The sequence below is a fragment of the Camelus dromedarius genome, chromosome 8 (genome assembly GCF_036321535.1).
Source record: "Camelus dromedarius isolate mCamDro1 chromosome 8, mCamDro1.pat, whole genome shotgun sequence".
Lineage (NCBI taxonomy): Eukaryota > Metazoa > Chordata > Mammalia > Artiodactyla > Camelidae > Camelus > Camelus dromedarius.
In genome coordinates, this window is record NC_087443.1 from 60,422,290 (window position 1) to 60,436,533 (window position 14,244).

Consider the following 14,244-nt stretch of genomic DNA (forward strand, 5'->3'; position numbering starts at 1 on the left):
GCTTCCGGTATCTCAATCACCTCCCCCTGCCCTTTAGGACTTAGTACCGTGTAGTAACGGAAGTAGGGCGTTGAGCCCGCCCACGCTTCCGGAAGAGGAGCGTTGGGCTTCCGGTGTAGTAGACTCCGCGTGCGTGATTACAGTGGCGCGGCCTCCAAAGTAGAAGTGCTGGCGTCCCGGGGCTGGTGAGTACGGGCAAAGGCGACAAAGGAGGAAACGTTGTGGCTTCCAGATCTGTCCCAGGACTAGGTCCTACGGGTCCCTGCCATGTACCTGCAGTGCCAGTCCCCGCTCAGAAGCCGGCTCTGCTCGAGTGGCTCCTGTAACGTCAGGATCTGTCCCCGGGGCGTAGCTTAAGTCTCTGCCCCTGGGTCGCTTTACTCTTTGAAGCTTCAGTTTCCCCTTGTCTGAGATGAGATTTAGGGTCAAATTCCCAGCAAACTGGACCCAACTGCATTTTCCTGTTTCTCAGAAACACACATCCACTCCTGATTCCAACTCCTAGACTGCTTTGAGTTCCCCACCTCTTACACAGTCTCAAGCCTTTCTAGATTCTTACTCCCAAGTGTCTCTCAGAACCAACCCCTCTTATATTCCGTTCTCACTTATACCCAGTTCTGGTCTCATGGTTCTCTGTTGTACTGTAATTGAATCTTTCTACCCAGCGTACCTTCCTTCAGTTCTTTCTCTTCCTGTCCAATCTGTACCCTGCAGTACACATATTTTTTGACTACTGTTCTTTTACCCTACTTAAGGCTCTGACTTGCCAAAGTAAACGTTAATTTACTCATATCTAATTAAAGATCTTCCACACAAAAGCCTAAGCTCCTTTTTAAGCTTTATTCACCTTGTGGTCTAGTTGAACAGTTCTTCAAAGGCAAAAGCAGGCTTTTGAGCGGTTGTTTGACAGACATATTGCTGGTGCTTATTGAAATTGGCTTTTCCTATTCCATCCTTTTCCTCACATTCCTTCTGCTTTTCCCTTTCCATCTGTCCAAATCCTGTTCATCTTTTAACATTCAGCTCAAAGGCATCTTCTTTAGGAAGTTTGCCTCCTTTACTGAAGCCTCATTATTTTCTATGTTTTGTCAGTAGTTTATAATCTGATTTATACTTTAACTTATTTGCATAATTGTATTATCCTCTTAAAAGTATGCATGTTCTGGGGTGGGGAATAGCTCAGTGGTAAAGCAGGTGCTTAGCATGCATAAGCTCCTGGGTTCCTTCCCCAGTACCTCCATTTAAAAAAAATTTTTTTTAAATATACATATTCTTTGAAGGTAGGGGGTTATATGTTTGTTTGTGTATCTGTGACTTAACTGAAGCTGCTTAATGATATTTACTACATTGAATCTATAACTTCTTTTTCTGGAGGAAAATGTGTGGACTTGTGGTGTTGAATCAAAGACCTTTGGAAAGATAAATTATGGATTATCTGTTGCCTGGCATCAAACCATCTATTTTTTAGTCGTGAATGCTGTCTAGCACTCTGGTGCTAGAAGGCTCTATATCTTGCCTGTGGATCACAGCCTTTAGGAAATCTGATGCCAAGGTTACATCTCACCAACTCTTTGCATTGTTTTTAGGAGGCCCAAACATGGCAAACATGGAAGAAAGCTTCCCCCGAGGGGGTACAAGAAAGACCCACAAATCAGAGAAAGCTTTCCAGTACTCAGTTGAACATGACAACTTATTTGATGTAAGTGGTGTGCTTTTTTTGGTAAGACTCACTGAACACTTTCTCTCTGGTGTCCTTATGAAGAATGTGCCTTGTCTGAGAATGTATTATTTCCCAGACTGGCTTATTTTTGAAATCCACTTTTATAAACTGAACTTGTTAGAGAGTCCATACCACCACAAGGCTATATCTTTTGAAACATGGTATTTAGTATTTGAGTTTGCAGTGCTGTTGTTTCTTATTCTTAGGAACTTTGTACCATGTTGGTTAAGGATGGAGAAGAAGCAGTTTGATCATTGCATTTTAAAATGAGGTTCTTGTATATAAAATGATCATAATTTGCTTTAAAATTTGAAATCTTCACCTAGAGTAGGCTGTGCTCCAAATGCAAGAGGGAAGGGAACTAACATTTGATTGTATGGCCTTATGTCTATTTTATGTAATCTTTCCAGCTGTACTGAGAAGTAGAGATCACCATTGCATGGTGAGGAGCTGAGGCCCAGAGAGGTTATATAATTTTGCTGAAACCCCACAGCTTGTTATGGTGGAGATGACAGTTTAACTTGGGTCTTTGTGACCCCACCTTTTATTTTCGGACATTGTTCCAAATTGCTTCTTCTGGAACCCCCATGTCTATCCCAGTTAAGGGAGGAAGAACACAGGAGAGAAGGGGCTTTTGAGAACAGATTTTGAAAACGGAGCTCATATTTTAGGCAAAGGGAGCATTGGAATGGAGACAGGAATTAAAGGAATAGTTGGGAGTGGAGTGGAGTGGAGGAGTAACAAAGCAAGATCACAGAAGCTTGAGACTAGAGGGAAGGGCCAGGATTGCTGCTTTTCATTCTTTTGGATCTTTTTTCCCCCTTTAGATTTCTACTGAAGAAGAATCCACCAAAAGGAAAAAGAACCAGAAAAGACCAGCACAAGCAAAAAAGTTGAAAATTGAAAAGAGAGAAAGCAGCAAGTTTGTAAGAGAGAAGTTTGAAATCCTTAATAAGGAGGTGTGTTAAAGCTTGATTTTGTTTTAAGCAAACTCTCTGGGTTGCTTAATTAAGTTTGTATATGTTCTTCTTCCTTCCTTATTTTTCTTTCATTCTTTTCATATGTATATAACTTGTGTCTGTAGAGATTCTTCCATTTTTTTGTTCAGAATTGAGCATCATTTTCCTCAGTTATTAATCAGTGCCTGTGATCATGTTTTTGTTGTAGTTTGTTTTGTTTGTTATTCTTTTTAATTGCTGAGTCCCTCATTCCAATGTCCTCAGGGAACATGTATTTTAGTAGATTCATAGGTTAGAACAATGAATCAAGTTAGCAGTCACTCTTATTCTGCCCTTTCGTTTTATAGACGTGGGAACTATCTCAGAGAAGTGAAGCAGTCTTATTATGTTCCTTAAATTTTTAGATAAGTCTGATCCATGTTAGTTGTAAAAAAGGAAAAAAAGTCAAATGATTCTGAAGGGATAGATTCAGATTCGGCCTACAGAAGTATTTTATTTGTCCTGTGTGCTACTTAAAAAAAAATGTTTAACTTGGTGCCAACATTAGAAAACTAAAAAATTTTGTATAAAAATTTCTGGCTTGTTAAAATTTGAAAGTGCTGACCATACAAGCTCACACTCCCTCATGTTTGTAGCCACACGGAGTAGAATAGTGATTGCACTGTTTAGACATGGCATGCACACTCCAGACTGCCATTGTCTCTGCTGGCCTGCGCCCTGTATCATGATGCCTGCCAGGCATTTGAATTTAGGTTGCTTGGAATAAAGGAAAAGGCGAGAGTGCCCAGCAGCATCCTTGGGCTGTAAACGCTGTTGTATAATTTAAGCTTTTCGTGGTGCTCAGTCAGATGCTTGATGAGTGTACTGACATATACACATGTGAATCTCCTGTGGCTTTTATATGTCAGAGTTGGGACATTGGTACCAGAAGCCTGACACCCCACCCCACCCCCAACCTCCCCAATCATTGTTCTCCTCCCTGTTGTACATATTTCACTCTTTCTCTTCTAGTCCCTATGTGAGGGGATGCGGATTCTGGGTTGCGTGAAAGAGGTAAATGAACTGGACTTGGTGATTAGCCTCCCCAATGGCCTCCAGGGGGTTGTGCAAGTGACTGAAATCTGTGATGCTTACACTGAAAAGCTGAATGAGCAGGTGGCACAAGAGGAACCTCTGCAGGTAAGGGAAACCTGGATGAAATCTGTAACTGGAAATAAGCAGTACACAAAGAGATGTAAAATTACACCTTTGCTAAGCATTAAGAAGGAAAGGTACAAGGTACCTGAGGAAAGGAAGCCTGAGTTGAGATGGAAGGATGAGGTTATGCTAGAGAAAGAAGGGAGGGAGTTGAGGCAGAAGGAGCCTGATGTGTAGCAGAGAGAAGGCCAGTGCGGCTGGAGCAGAGAGAGCAGGGGCTGGTGGTGTGTGGGAGGCTAGAGAGCTGGGTGGAGGGCAGACCGTGTTAAAGATTGGTTTTTCTAGAATCAATGGGAAACCCTTGAAATGTTCTCATTGGGTTAGGTGACATGTAGACAGCATAGAGAATAAATTGAAGAGGCACGAATATTGCTTAGAGACTAGTTACGAGGTTATTGCCATAGTCCAGTCTCTGAGATTGATGGCAGCTTGCGTTCAGGATTTACTGAGGACTGAGGAGGTAAAGTCAGTGCCTAGTGGTGGAGTTGATATGGGTGGTGAGGCTGTGAGAAGTGTCGAAAATGAGTCCTAGATTTCTGTTCAGCATGACTTGACAGTCATGCTATCCTGAGATGTGAAACCCTGAAAGGGGACCGGATTGGGAGAGATGATCGTAATTTGATTTTTTTGTTATGTTGAGTTTGAGGTGCAGTTGAGACAACCAGTAGATAGGTGATCCTGAAGCTCAAGGGAGTCTGGGGTAGAAATATGAGTGTGTGAGACTTCTTTGTATAGGTAGTAGTTGAAACTGTAAAGGGGGAGGAAGTTGCTCAGAATGAGAGGAGACTGAAAGACTGAGCCAAGAGTAAATCCTGTATTTTAATTGCTGGATAAAAGGAGGAACATGGGGCCAGAGAGGTAAAGAAGAAAATCAGTGATTAAAGGGTCTTAGAAGACGGGAGGAAATGTTTAAAGAGAGAAAGAGCACCGATGTTAAATGCTTTGTAAAGGTCACGTAAGAGAAGGAGTGTAAGATGGACTGCTGGATTTAGCAACATGGAAGTCATTGATAGATTTTCTTGGGGGATGAAGTATGGAGTGAGGGCGTGGAATGCAGACTGTCGGGAGCTGAAGAGTGAGTAGGAGGTGAGGAAGTAGGAGGTGAGGAAGTAGAGACAGAAAACGTAGAGGATTCTTTTGACAAGTCATCTCTCTTTTACCCATTGTGTGGAGATGTTTGGAGGCCTTTTGCTGTAATTTAAGACTGTGACTTGGCCACAGACCCATCCTCCTTTGTGGGCGAGCAGTTACTATCTTCATCCACCTTTTGGGCTCTTTGGGATCTGAGGATAAAAAAACATTGAGCCAGAGCTGTGCAATGAATTCTCAGTTCAGGGGAAGGGTGCGTATCAAGTCTTCCTCATTTGTATTATGCAGGACCTGGTCAGCTTGCCTGAGCTCTTCTCACCTGGAATGCTGGTGAGATGTGTGGTGAGCAGTCTGAGCATCACTCAGAGGGGCAAAAAGAATATCAAGCTATCTCTGAACCCCAAAAATGTCAACAAAGTGCTGAGTGCTGAAGCCCTGAAATCCGGCATGGTACGTATCTGGGGCCAGGGAAGAGGAGCAGGCGACGTGCCTTCTCCCTTTCCTGCCTCCTTGGGTGTGTGTAGACTGCCTTTCACTTTCAGCTTAACTGTTACACATGGGGTGGGTCTTTCCCTGGGGGTGGGGGTTCTCCAGAGTGTTTTGGGCTCTTGATGGAAATTGAAGGCTTGAACCTAATCACATTACTTTGGAGGGTAGACAGGGAAAGCAAGTCCAAGATGTGCTGGTAGGAAAAAAAAATGCCTCCAAGGAAATCTTAGTAAGGGTGAGAAGGAGTTCCTTGAAGTACCTTATCTTACCAAGACTTCTTCACAGATAAGCCTTAAGCCATTGGCATTTGGGGTGTATGCTTGAGGACTGCTCTCTGAGAACAAGAGACAGGGTAGACAGGGCAGTGAGTCTGTCAGTTGTACTAACAGGTAGTCTGCCACTGAACCTCCCGGTCCTGTAGAGATTCAGGGGAAATTCATCCTCGCTCAGCACCTCCAAGTTAAGTAGGTACAAAACACACTCATGAACTATACTCACTTGAGAGGAAGGAGATCAATATGATTTTGTAACGTTTGGTTAGAAGCAGTGGAGTTTGGGACAGGCCCTAAAAGTTGAGTAAAAAGGGAAATAAAAGTAAGCCAAGTTGTAGGAAATTGACAGGTGCTGAGAAGCTGCTGTTTGATAGGTGCTGTTCCAAAGAAATTTTTATAGCAACCCTGTGAGGCTGATAGAGATCCTTCTTGTATGTCTGAGAAAATAGACTGAATAAGGTTTAAGTGGCCAAAGACCAAATAGCTCATAAGTGTCAGAGCCAGATTTGAATGCCACAGTGCCTCCCATGAAATATAAAGGAGGTTGGCAAGATTTTTTTTTTTTAATGTCTTGGAGGTGCTTAGAAAAGTCATGATGACAGAAGAGTAGTAGTTCTGAATTCTCATTAGTCATGGCACTGGGAGTGACCGTGCAAGGCTGTCTGGTTTATCTCTCTTTGTATAACATGAAAGCCTTTCCTGTCTTTTGAAAATCCTCCAGTGGAGAGACCTCCACTTCTGTCATTCCATTATTCAACTCTTCACTGTCTGGAAACCATAAGATCCTCCAAATCCTGGGAGAATTAAGATGTCTTTTACTCTTCTATTCTCTAGTGGGATTGAGGGGTTTTTTCCTTTTCTTTAAAAAAATTTTTTTTAAATTGAAGTATAATTGAGGCACAATATTATGCATGTTACAGGTGTACAATATAGTGACACAGTTTTTATAGGTTATACCCCATGTATAGTTGTAATAAAATATGACGATATTCCCTGTGTTTTAGGGATTGAGGTTTTTTGGGTTTTTTTTTTTTTTTTTTTTAAGTAAAGACTGGTGACTGAACCCAGGACCTCTTGCATGCTAAGAACACTCTCTACCATTGAGCTATATCTACCCCTACTCCCTGGATTGAGGTTTAAAGTTAAAGTGGAAGGCTGCGTGGGATTATGGGATGATGTATGGAGATTGATGGTGGGAGCAGTCGTGTTTGGTAATGGATGTTTGTTCATATATCCTTTGACCTTTGACTTTTGAACTTTGGAGAATGCTTTTTCTTCCTCCAGCTGCTTACAGGCACTGTGTCCAGCCTGGAAGACCATGGCTACCTAGTGGACATTGGTGTTGGTGGGGCCAGAGCTTTTCTGCCACTGCAGAAAGCCCAGGAGTACATCCGACAGAAGAACAAAGGTGAGGGGATGAAGAGGGGCCGGTACATGGTTGTGTGGGGATTATATTTAGATGCCACTTCGGTAAGTAAAATGACGGAGTGGTGACCTTAAAGGCTGCTTGGCTTTGCTAAAATCAGCTGTTAATCTTAGCTGGTAGAAAAGGGAAGAGGTGTCAAGGGTCAGGAATGGCAGTCTCACTAAGATCTGATGGACCAGTTTCACTTTTGCTCACTTAGAAGATTCCACTGGAATTTGGGTCCTCAAAGCCTCTGAAGCAGCACTCTCCTGCCTTGTTGAGGTTTCCATACTTTTGCGTCACTTTGCTCCCTTCTTGTAGTTGGTCTCTGAGAGCCTGGGCACATAGGGAGTGTTGCACGGTAACCAGGCAGGTGGGCCATGGATCCTTCAGGTATTGCTTGAGCTCAAGTTAGGAGTCCTTCTCATAGAGGTATTTTCCTTTTGGGGGTTGGGCTTGCAGGTGCTAAATTGAAGGTGGGTCAGTACCTGAACTGCACCATTGAAGAGGTGAAAGGCAACGGGGGAGTTGTTAGTCTGTCTATTGGTCATTCAGAAGTTTCTGCTGCCATTGCCACTGAGGAGCAAAACTGGACCCACAATAACCTGCTGCCAGGATTGGTGGTCAAAGCCCAGGTACAGAAGGTAAGCCATTCATTGTTACTGCTATTTTCTAAGGTAAAAATCATTTTTATTGAAGTAGTGTGTGCACACAGCCTAAACTGTGCTGTCCAGTAGGGTGGCACTGGTCCCATGTGGCCATCAAGCACTTGAAATGTAGCCAGTAGCACATGTTGAAATAATATTTTGGATATATTGGGTTAAATAAACTACTAAAATAAATTTCATCTGTTTCTTTGCAGTTTTTATAATGTGACTATTAGGTAACTTGAAATTACGTATGTGGCTTATATTTCTGTTGGACAGTGCTGATCTAAAAGATCAAATGGTATTGAAAGGCTTATAATGAAGAACTGTCTCATCCCATCTAACCCCCGTCTTTAATTCTTTTAGCTTATCTTTTGAAATTTACCCCCACAGTTCTAAGTAATAAGCTTCTGCTGTATCTCATGGTTTATCACTTTTAGGCATTGAGTTTTAACTTCGTATCAAGGTAGGTGAAGTTTTGGCTCTCTTATGCTTCCCTTCCCTTCCCCCAACCTTTCAACAGGGGTCCAGAAAAATTTTGATTAAATCATTATTCAGTGTTTAAATTATTGTGACTACATAAATATATTTACTTGCTGAGCTGGGTAGTATTTGACTCTTTCTTGAACAGCTTTTTTTCCTGAAGTTGGTAATCAGCTTTGTTTTTGTTGTTTGCTGAATTCTCTTCCTATACCTTTCACTGTTTCTATTTTCTGTATCTTCAGGCCCTTTAAATAATCCTTGTTACTTTTTTTCCCCCAACCTGGAGATCCTTTTACTGTCATCCTGCTCTAATCTGGACTGGTTGCTCTATAGGGCTTCTGCATAGTTGATGCCCAAGGACTTTCCGTCACTGTCATCCTGGATCCTTCCCCATTCCCCTGTATTGGGTTTTTTTTTGAGGGGAAGGGAGGTAATTAGGGGTTTTTATTTTTCTTTATGGAGGTACTGGGAATTGAACCAGGACCTCATGCATGCTAAGCATGCGTTCCACCACTGAGCTGTACCCTTCCCAACTCACTCCCCTGTATTGCATAGAGCCTTCTTTTTCTTTTCCAGTGGGATTTTTTTATATTTTTGGTTGTACATGTATTATATTTTTGGTTGTACGTGTATTTTACCAGTTTCGTGGGGTTGCCTTAACAAAGGACCACAAACTAGGTGGATTAAAGCAACAGAAACTTATTGTCTCACAGTTCCTGGAAGGTAGAAGCCTGGAATCAAGGTTTTGGCAGGCTGTGTGCCCTCCAACACCGGCGGGGGAACCATTGCTTGCCTCTTTCTGGCTTCTGGTGGTTTGCTGGCATTCTTTGGCATGCAGCTGCATCGCTCTAATGCTGGGATAGAGCCTTCTTTGATTCCGTGTATTCCTCTTTTTTAGTTTATTTTAATGTATCACATTCTCCAGACGCACTCTCAGAAAAGCACATGGGAGGTTACTTTCTTGACCTAATGTATTTTGGAATTCCCGAGACCACTCCCAGGTTCGATGATTCACTGGGAGGACTCAACAGGACTCAGCATTGAGTGGTGCTCACAGCTATGATTTATTACAGTGAAAGGAGGCAAAGCAGAATCAGCAAAGGGAAAAGGCCCATGGAGCAAAGTCCCAAAGAAACCAGCTTCAAGCTTCCAAGAGTCCTCTCCCAGTGGAGTCACAAAGGCTGTATTTAATTCCTCTAGCAGCAAGTTACGACAACACATGTGAATATTGTCTACCAGCAAAGTTCATTTGAGAGTTTTTATTGGGGCTGGTCACATAGGCACCCTCTGCCTTGCATGTACCAAAATTCAAACTCCCATAAAGAATTCGAGTGTTTAGCATAAACCTTATTGTTTGCACAAATAGTTTAGGTACAGTGAGCCACTTAGTTCTAGGAGCAGTGGGAACCCTCCCGAAATCTAAGTTCCCAGACACCAGCTCAGGGCAGGCTTTTCTAAGGATCACAGTCTAAGGCCTGCTAATTTAACTCTTTTCTGCACACCTACTATATCTGAAAACATCTTTATTCTGCTCTAACATGTGGTGGATCATTAAGCTGGGTTTAGAATTCTAGGTCAAAAATAACTCAGAATTTTGAAGTCATTGTTCCCATTGTCACTTGTTCTCTGGTGCTATTGAAAAGTCTGATGTTATTTTGATTTCCCTTCCTTTGTATGTTCAAGGATCTTGTCTTTATCCCTTTTATTTTAAAGTTCACAATGATGTGCTTTGGTATGGCTCTCTGTCCATTTATTTGTGCTGCAGACCTGTAATCCAGAAATGCAGATCCTTCAGTTCTACAAAAGTTTTTTGTATTGTTGGGTGTTTTTTTTTTAAAATTTTAAATCAAGATATAGTTTACATATAGTAAATTCACCCTTTTAAACTGTATAGTTTAATGGTTTTTTAGTGCATTCACAAGGGTGTGCAGGTATCACCACTGTTTAATTCCAGAACATGTTCATCACTCCAGAAAGAAACCTGGTACCCATTGGTTGTCACTCTACATTCATCCCTCTGTTGAGCCTCTGGCAACTACTAATCTAGTTCTATCTCTGAATTTGCCTATCCTGGATATTTCATATAAATTGAACCATACAGTATGTGGCCTTTTGTGTCTAGTTTCTTGCACTTAGCATATTTTCAAGGTTCATCTATGTTGTAGCAGGTGTCAGTGATTTATTCCTTTTAGGGCTGAATATTGTGCCATCGTATGGAGTCAGTGGACGTTTGGATTGTTCCCACTCTTGGCTATTGTGAATAATGCTGCTATGGAATTTGTGTACAAATTTTTGTGAGGGCGTATGCCTTCATTTCTCTTGGGTATAGATCTAGGAATGGAATTGTTGGGTCATATGGTAACTCAGTGTTTAACTTTTTGAGGAACAGCCTAAGTGGCTGCAATGTTTTCCATCCCCACCAGCAGTACAAGGGTTCCAGTTTCTCTCCATTCTCGTGAACATTTATCCTTCTTTTTATCATAGCCATATTAGTTGGTGTGAAGTAGTATCTTGTGATTTTGGTTTGCATTCCTCTGGTGATTAGTGATGCTGAGCATCTTTTCCTGTGTTTATTGGCCATTTATATATCTTTGGAGAAATAGCTATTCAGGAGTCCTTTAACCACTTAAAAATTTTTAAAAATGGTATAAGGGTTCTTTATATATTCTAGATCCTAGCCCCTTATCAGATCTTTTAAAATTTTTAATATAATTTTCTTTTTCTGAATTTTTTTTGGGGTGGTATATGTACTGGTACTGAGGATTGAACCCTGGACCTCATTCATACCTAAGCACACACTCTACCACTTGAGCTTTACCCTCCCCCGGAATTTTCTTTTTCTGGAACTCCTATTAGTATGATGTTAGCCTTAATGAATCAGTTTTCTAATTTTCTTACTTTTTCTTCTCTTTGGTTTGATACATGCATACATTTATGTATATCCTGCCTTCTGGGAGAGTCTCCCAACTTAAACTTTCCATTCTCCATTGAGTTTTTGTTTTGACCACCATAGTATGAGTAAGGCACTAAAAAACTGCTAAGAGGTCTGTGTGCCTGGATGGGACTTCTTGACTGGCTGACTTCACTCTCAGGATCGGGAGACTAGCTGACTTTTTTTGAGCAACCTCCAGGTGTCATTGTTAAAAGTCTTCTCTGGCATATTAGATTTCTCTAGAAAGGATCTCTTCTGACTCAGGAGGGTGTAAGTCTGGCTGTTAAGAGCTAGACGGGAGAAAGGTGGTATGTCTGTATATCTAATAATCTATATGATATTCAGAATTTTTCTTAATCCATGTTTTCATGGTTTGCCCTATTCTGTGTTTTGAGTCTGGCGCATTTTCTGTGGTGATGGGAGAGAGGTGGACCCTGCAGTTTGAGGAGAGGACCTGGGGAATCTGACTTAGTTTCCCTGATTTCAATCAACCACTTCATTGCTCTCTTTTGATGTGTTTGTCACCTCTAATTTCTTAGCTTTGAGAGGCTCTATAGGGTGATTTGGTCATGGTCAGTATCTCCCTTCTGTAAGCATTTGGGTTTTACCTTCTTTGTCAGGGCACATCACCAAGTTAGTGACAATTTGTCCACGTTGTCAGGCTGGCAGTTCCTTGGGGATCCTTGTTACAAGGCACCTTCCATCCCACTGGGAAATCCCAAGAGTGGAAGACTGCTGTCCTCTCGGGCTGGAAGGGAGGTGAGCCTCCTGAATAGAGGGACACCCTGTGCCAGGAGTTGCCTTGCCATTTGATTTTATAGGAAGAGAGATGATACAGGTTAGCAGGGGGAGGAGAGACACACAGTTATCATGGAAAGTGTGGCACTGAGTGCTTAGTATGAATGATATCTTGAACATTCTTGGTTCTTTCACAGAGATTTTTTTTATAACTGGTTCTGTTTATTTCTAGGTGACTCCACTTGGCCTTACACTGAAATTTCTCTCATTCTTCACTGGCCTGGTTGACTTTATGCACCTGGATCCCAAGAAAGCTGGAACATACTTCTCAAATCAGCCAGTAAGAAATGTTGCACTTACCTTTTCTTGATTTCAGTTGTGTCCCAGTCAGCTGTCGATTATCAGCAGTGAGCTATGGTCAGGTCCTGGGAATGCGTGTGGACAGATGTCAGAGAGGCGGAGAGGGGAGTGAAGTGTTGTGGAAGGGCCACGAGAGACCACCAGTGGTTACTTCTGGGGCCTGCGATTAGAGAAGGAGCATATGGAGAAGAAGGCAACTTGTCGTTTTTATTTCATGTTCTTCCATATGGTTTGACTTCTTGTCTTTTCTTTGGTAATGAATCTTTTGCTTATATAATGTAAAGTGTTTTGGAAGAGTATTTAACATAGGAGAACAAGATATATGTTTAAATAGAAATATATAGTTTAAAAAATACTGTAACATAGATTTAGTTTTTTTTAAAAAAAATCTTAAAAAGAGTGCACCTGGTTAAAATACTGGACAATTATGCAGTCAGGCATTAGTGATTAAGTCTGGGTGATTTTTCTACCCTTATTTAAATATTCAAATTTTCTACAATGAACATGGATATTTGAGAAGAAAATCTCAATATATGTTAATCAGAGTTTTATTAGAAATCCCCAAATAATTTATTTTTTAACAGTAACACGTGCTAGTGGAAGCTGTAGAAGCTTTGTTGTGTGTGTAGTTTTTTTTTTTTCAGTAAAAGTAGGTTTTCCCAACACCTAGTGATAGTATTGTTAACTTTCTGGTGAACCTCCTTCTAGTAATTTTTTTCCTTATAGTCATATTTGTGTACAGAGTTGAGACATTTTACATGCAATGACCTTATGATCAGAGTAGACTGTTTCTGCTGTGTTTCAGAGGAGCTTCTGACGTAGTGACGCCAGTACATGGCTTCTGTTGCTTGTATATTATTAGCCTCATGGTGTTGAGGAGACCTGGTATATATTTTCCTGGTCTTGAATAAGCATTGGTTCAGTCGGACATAGTTCCTCTGGGATATCATTTGAACTTTCCACATGCTGCATGATTGCATGAGCTGATTTTATTTAAATTTTTCTTTCTACTTTTTTTCTTTTTTTAATGGAGGTACCAGGGATTGAACCCAGGACCTCGTGCATGCTGAGCATGTACTCTACTACTGAGCTATTTCCATCCCCCGACACAAGGTGATTTTAGTACTTCTGTCTATAGCTTGGCCAGCGTATGGAGAATCTTGACCCTCCCAAAAAGTCCTCTCCAGAGTGTCTTATCTCCAGTGTGCTTTGTCCTGCTCATTATGCCCTTTTCCTCGTTTAGGTAAAGGCCTGTGTCCTCTGTGTCCATCCTCAGACCAGAGCTGTGCGGCTGAGCCTGCGCCCCATCTTCCTGCATCCTGGGCGCCCACTCCCTCGACTCTCTTGCCAGCAGCTGGGAGCTGTGCTGGATGATGTTCCTGTCCAGGACTTTTTCCCCAACACTGGGGCCACCTTCAGGCTGAAGGATGGGGCTCTGGCCTATGCCTGGGTAAGGAGGCTCTTTGCTTCATTGAGATGTTACCCAGAAGGACTTTTGGGGTCCTTTAGTTAGAGCAATTATTTTAACAGGTAATCAGAGTACTGTTTTCAGGGTAGGTGATAAAGGTTTTGAGTCATCTCTATGTCTGATTTAATGTCTGATTGCCCCAGACTGTTGTCTCTGTTTTGTTCTTAATCACTTCATACTTTGTAGCTCAGCCATCTCTCCAACTCTAAGAAACTCTTCAAACCTGAGACCTTCAAGCCAGGAAACACTCACAAGTGTAGAATCATTGACTACAGCCAAATGGATGAACTCGCTTTACTCTCTCTGCGGACGTAAGTCTGTCATTAACTCACATGAGGTGTAGAGGTGTGCCCCTGTGTGGGTGCATGGTCACAGTGTCTCCTGGCCTTGCTTGGTGACGGTTTCCTTTCTTGCCAGCATGATTTTGGTAGCTCTGAATTTTAGGCAGCCTCTACCCTAGTTTTTAAATCTTGTATTTGCGTTTT

At 41.8% G+C, this 14,244-nt stretch overlaps 1 protein-coding gene across 3 annotated transcripts in view; it reads left to right on the forward strand.

Annotated features, from left to right (window-relative positions):
- The first annotated feature begins 91 nt into the window (after positions 1-91).
- PDCD11 (programmed cell death 11) overlaps positions 92-14,244 on the forward strand; it is a 40,682-nt gene continuing 26,529 nt past the window's right edge. For all 3 annotated transcript variants that reach the window (XM_031461684.2, XM_031461685.2, XM_064488376.1), the window contains exons 1-10: positions 92-185; positions 1,587-1,699; positions 2,548-2,679; positions 3,691-3,858; positions 5,254-5,415; positions 7,011-7,134; positions 7,594-7,775; positions 12,164-12,271; positions 13,535-13,741; positions 13,946-14,070. In XM_031461684.2, coding sequence (XP_031317544.2) covers positions 1,598-1,699; positions 2,548-2,679; positions 3,691-3,858; positions 5,254-5,415; positions 7,011-7,134; positions 7,594-7,775; positions 12,164-12,271; positions 13,535-13,741; positions 13,946-14,070 — 1,310 coding nt within the window. In that variant the 5' untranslated portion in view covers positions 92-185; positions 1,587-1,597. The remainder of the gene's footprint in view (positions 186-1,586; positions 1,700-2,547; positions 2,680-3,690; positions 3,859-5,253; positions 5,416-7,010; positions 7,135-7,593; positions 7,776-12,163; positions 12,272-13,534; positions 13,742-13,945; positions 14,071-14,244) is intronic.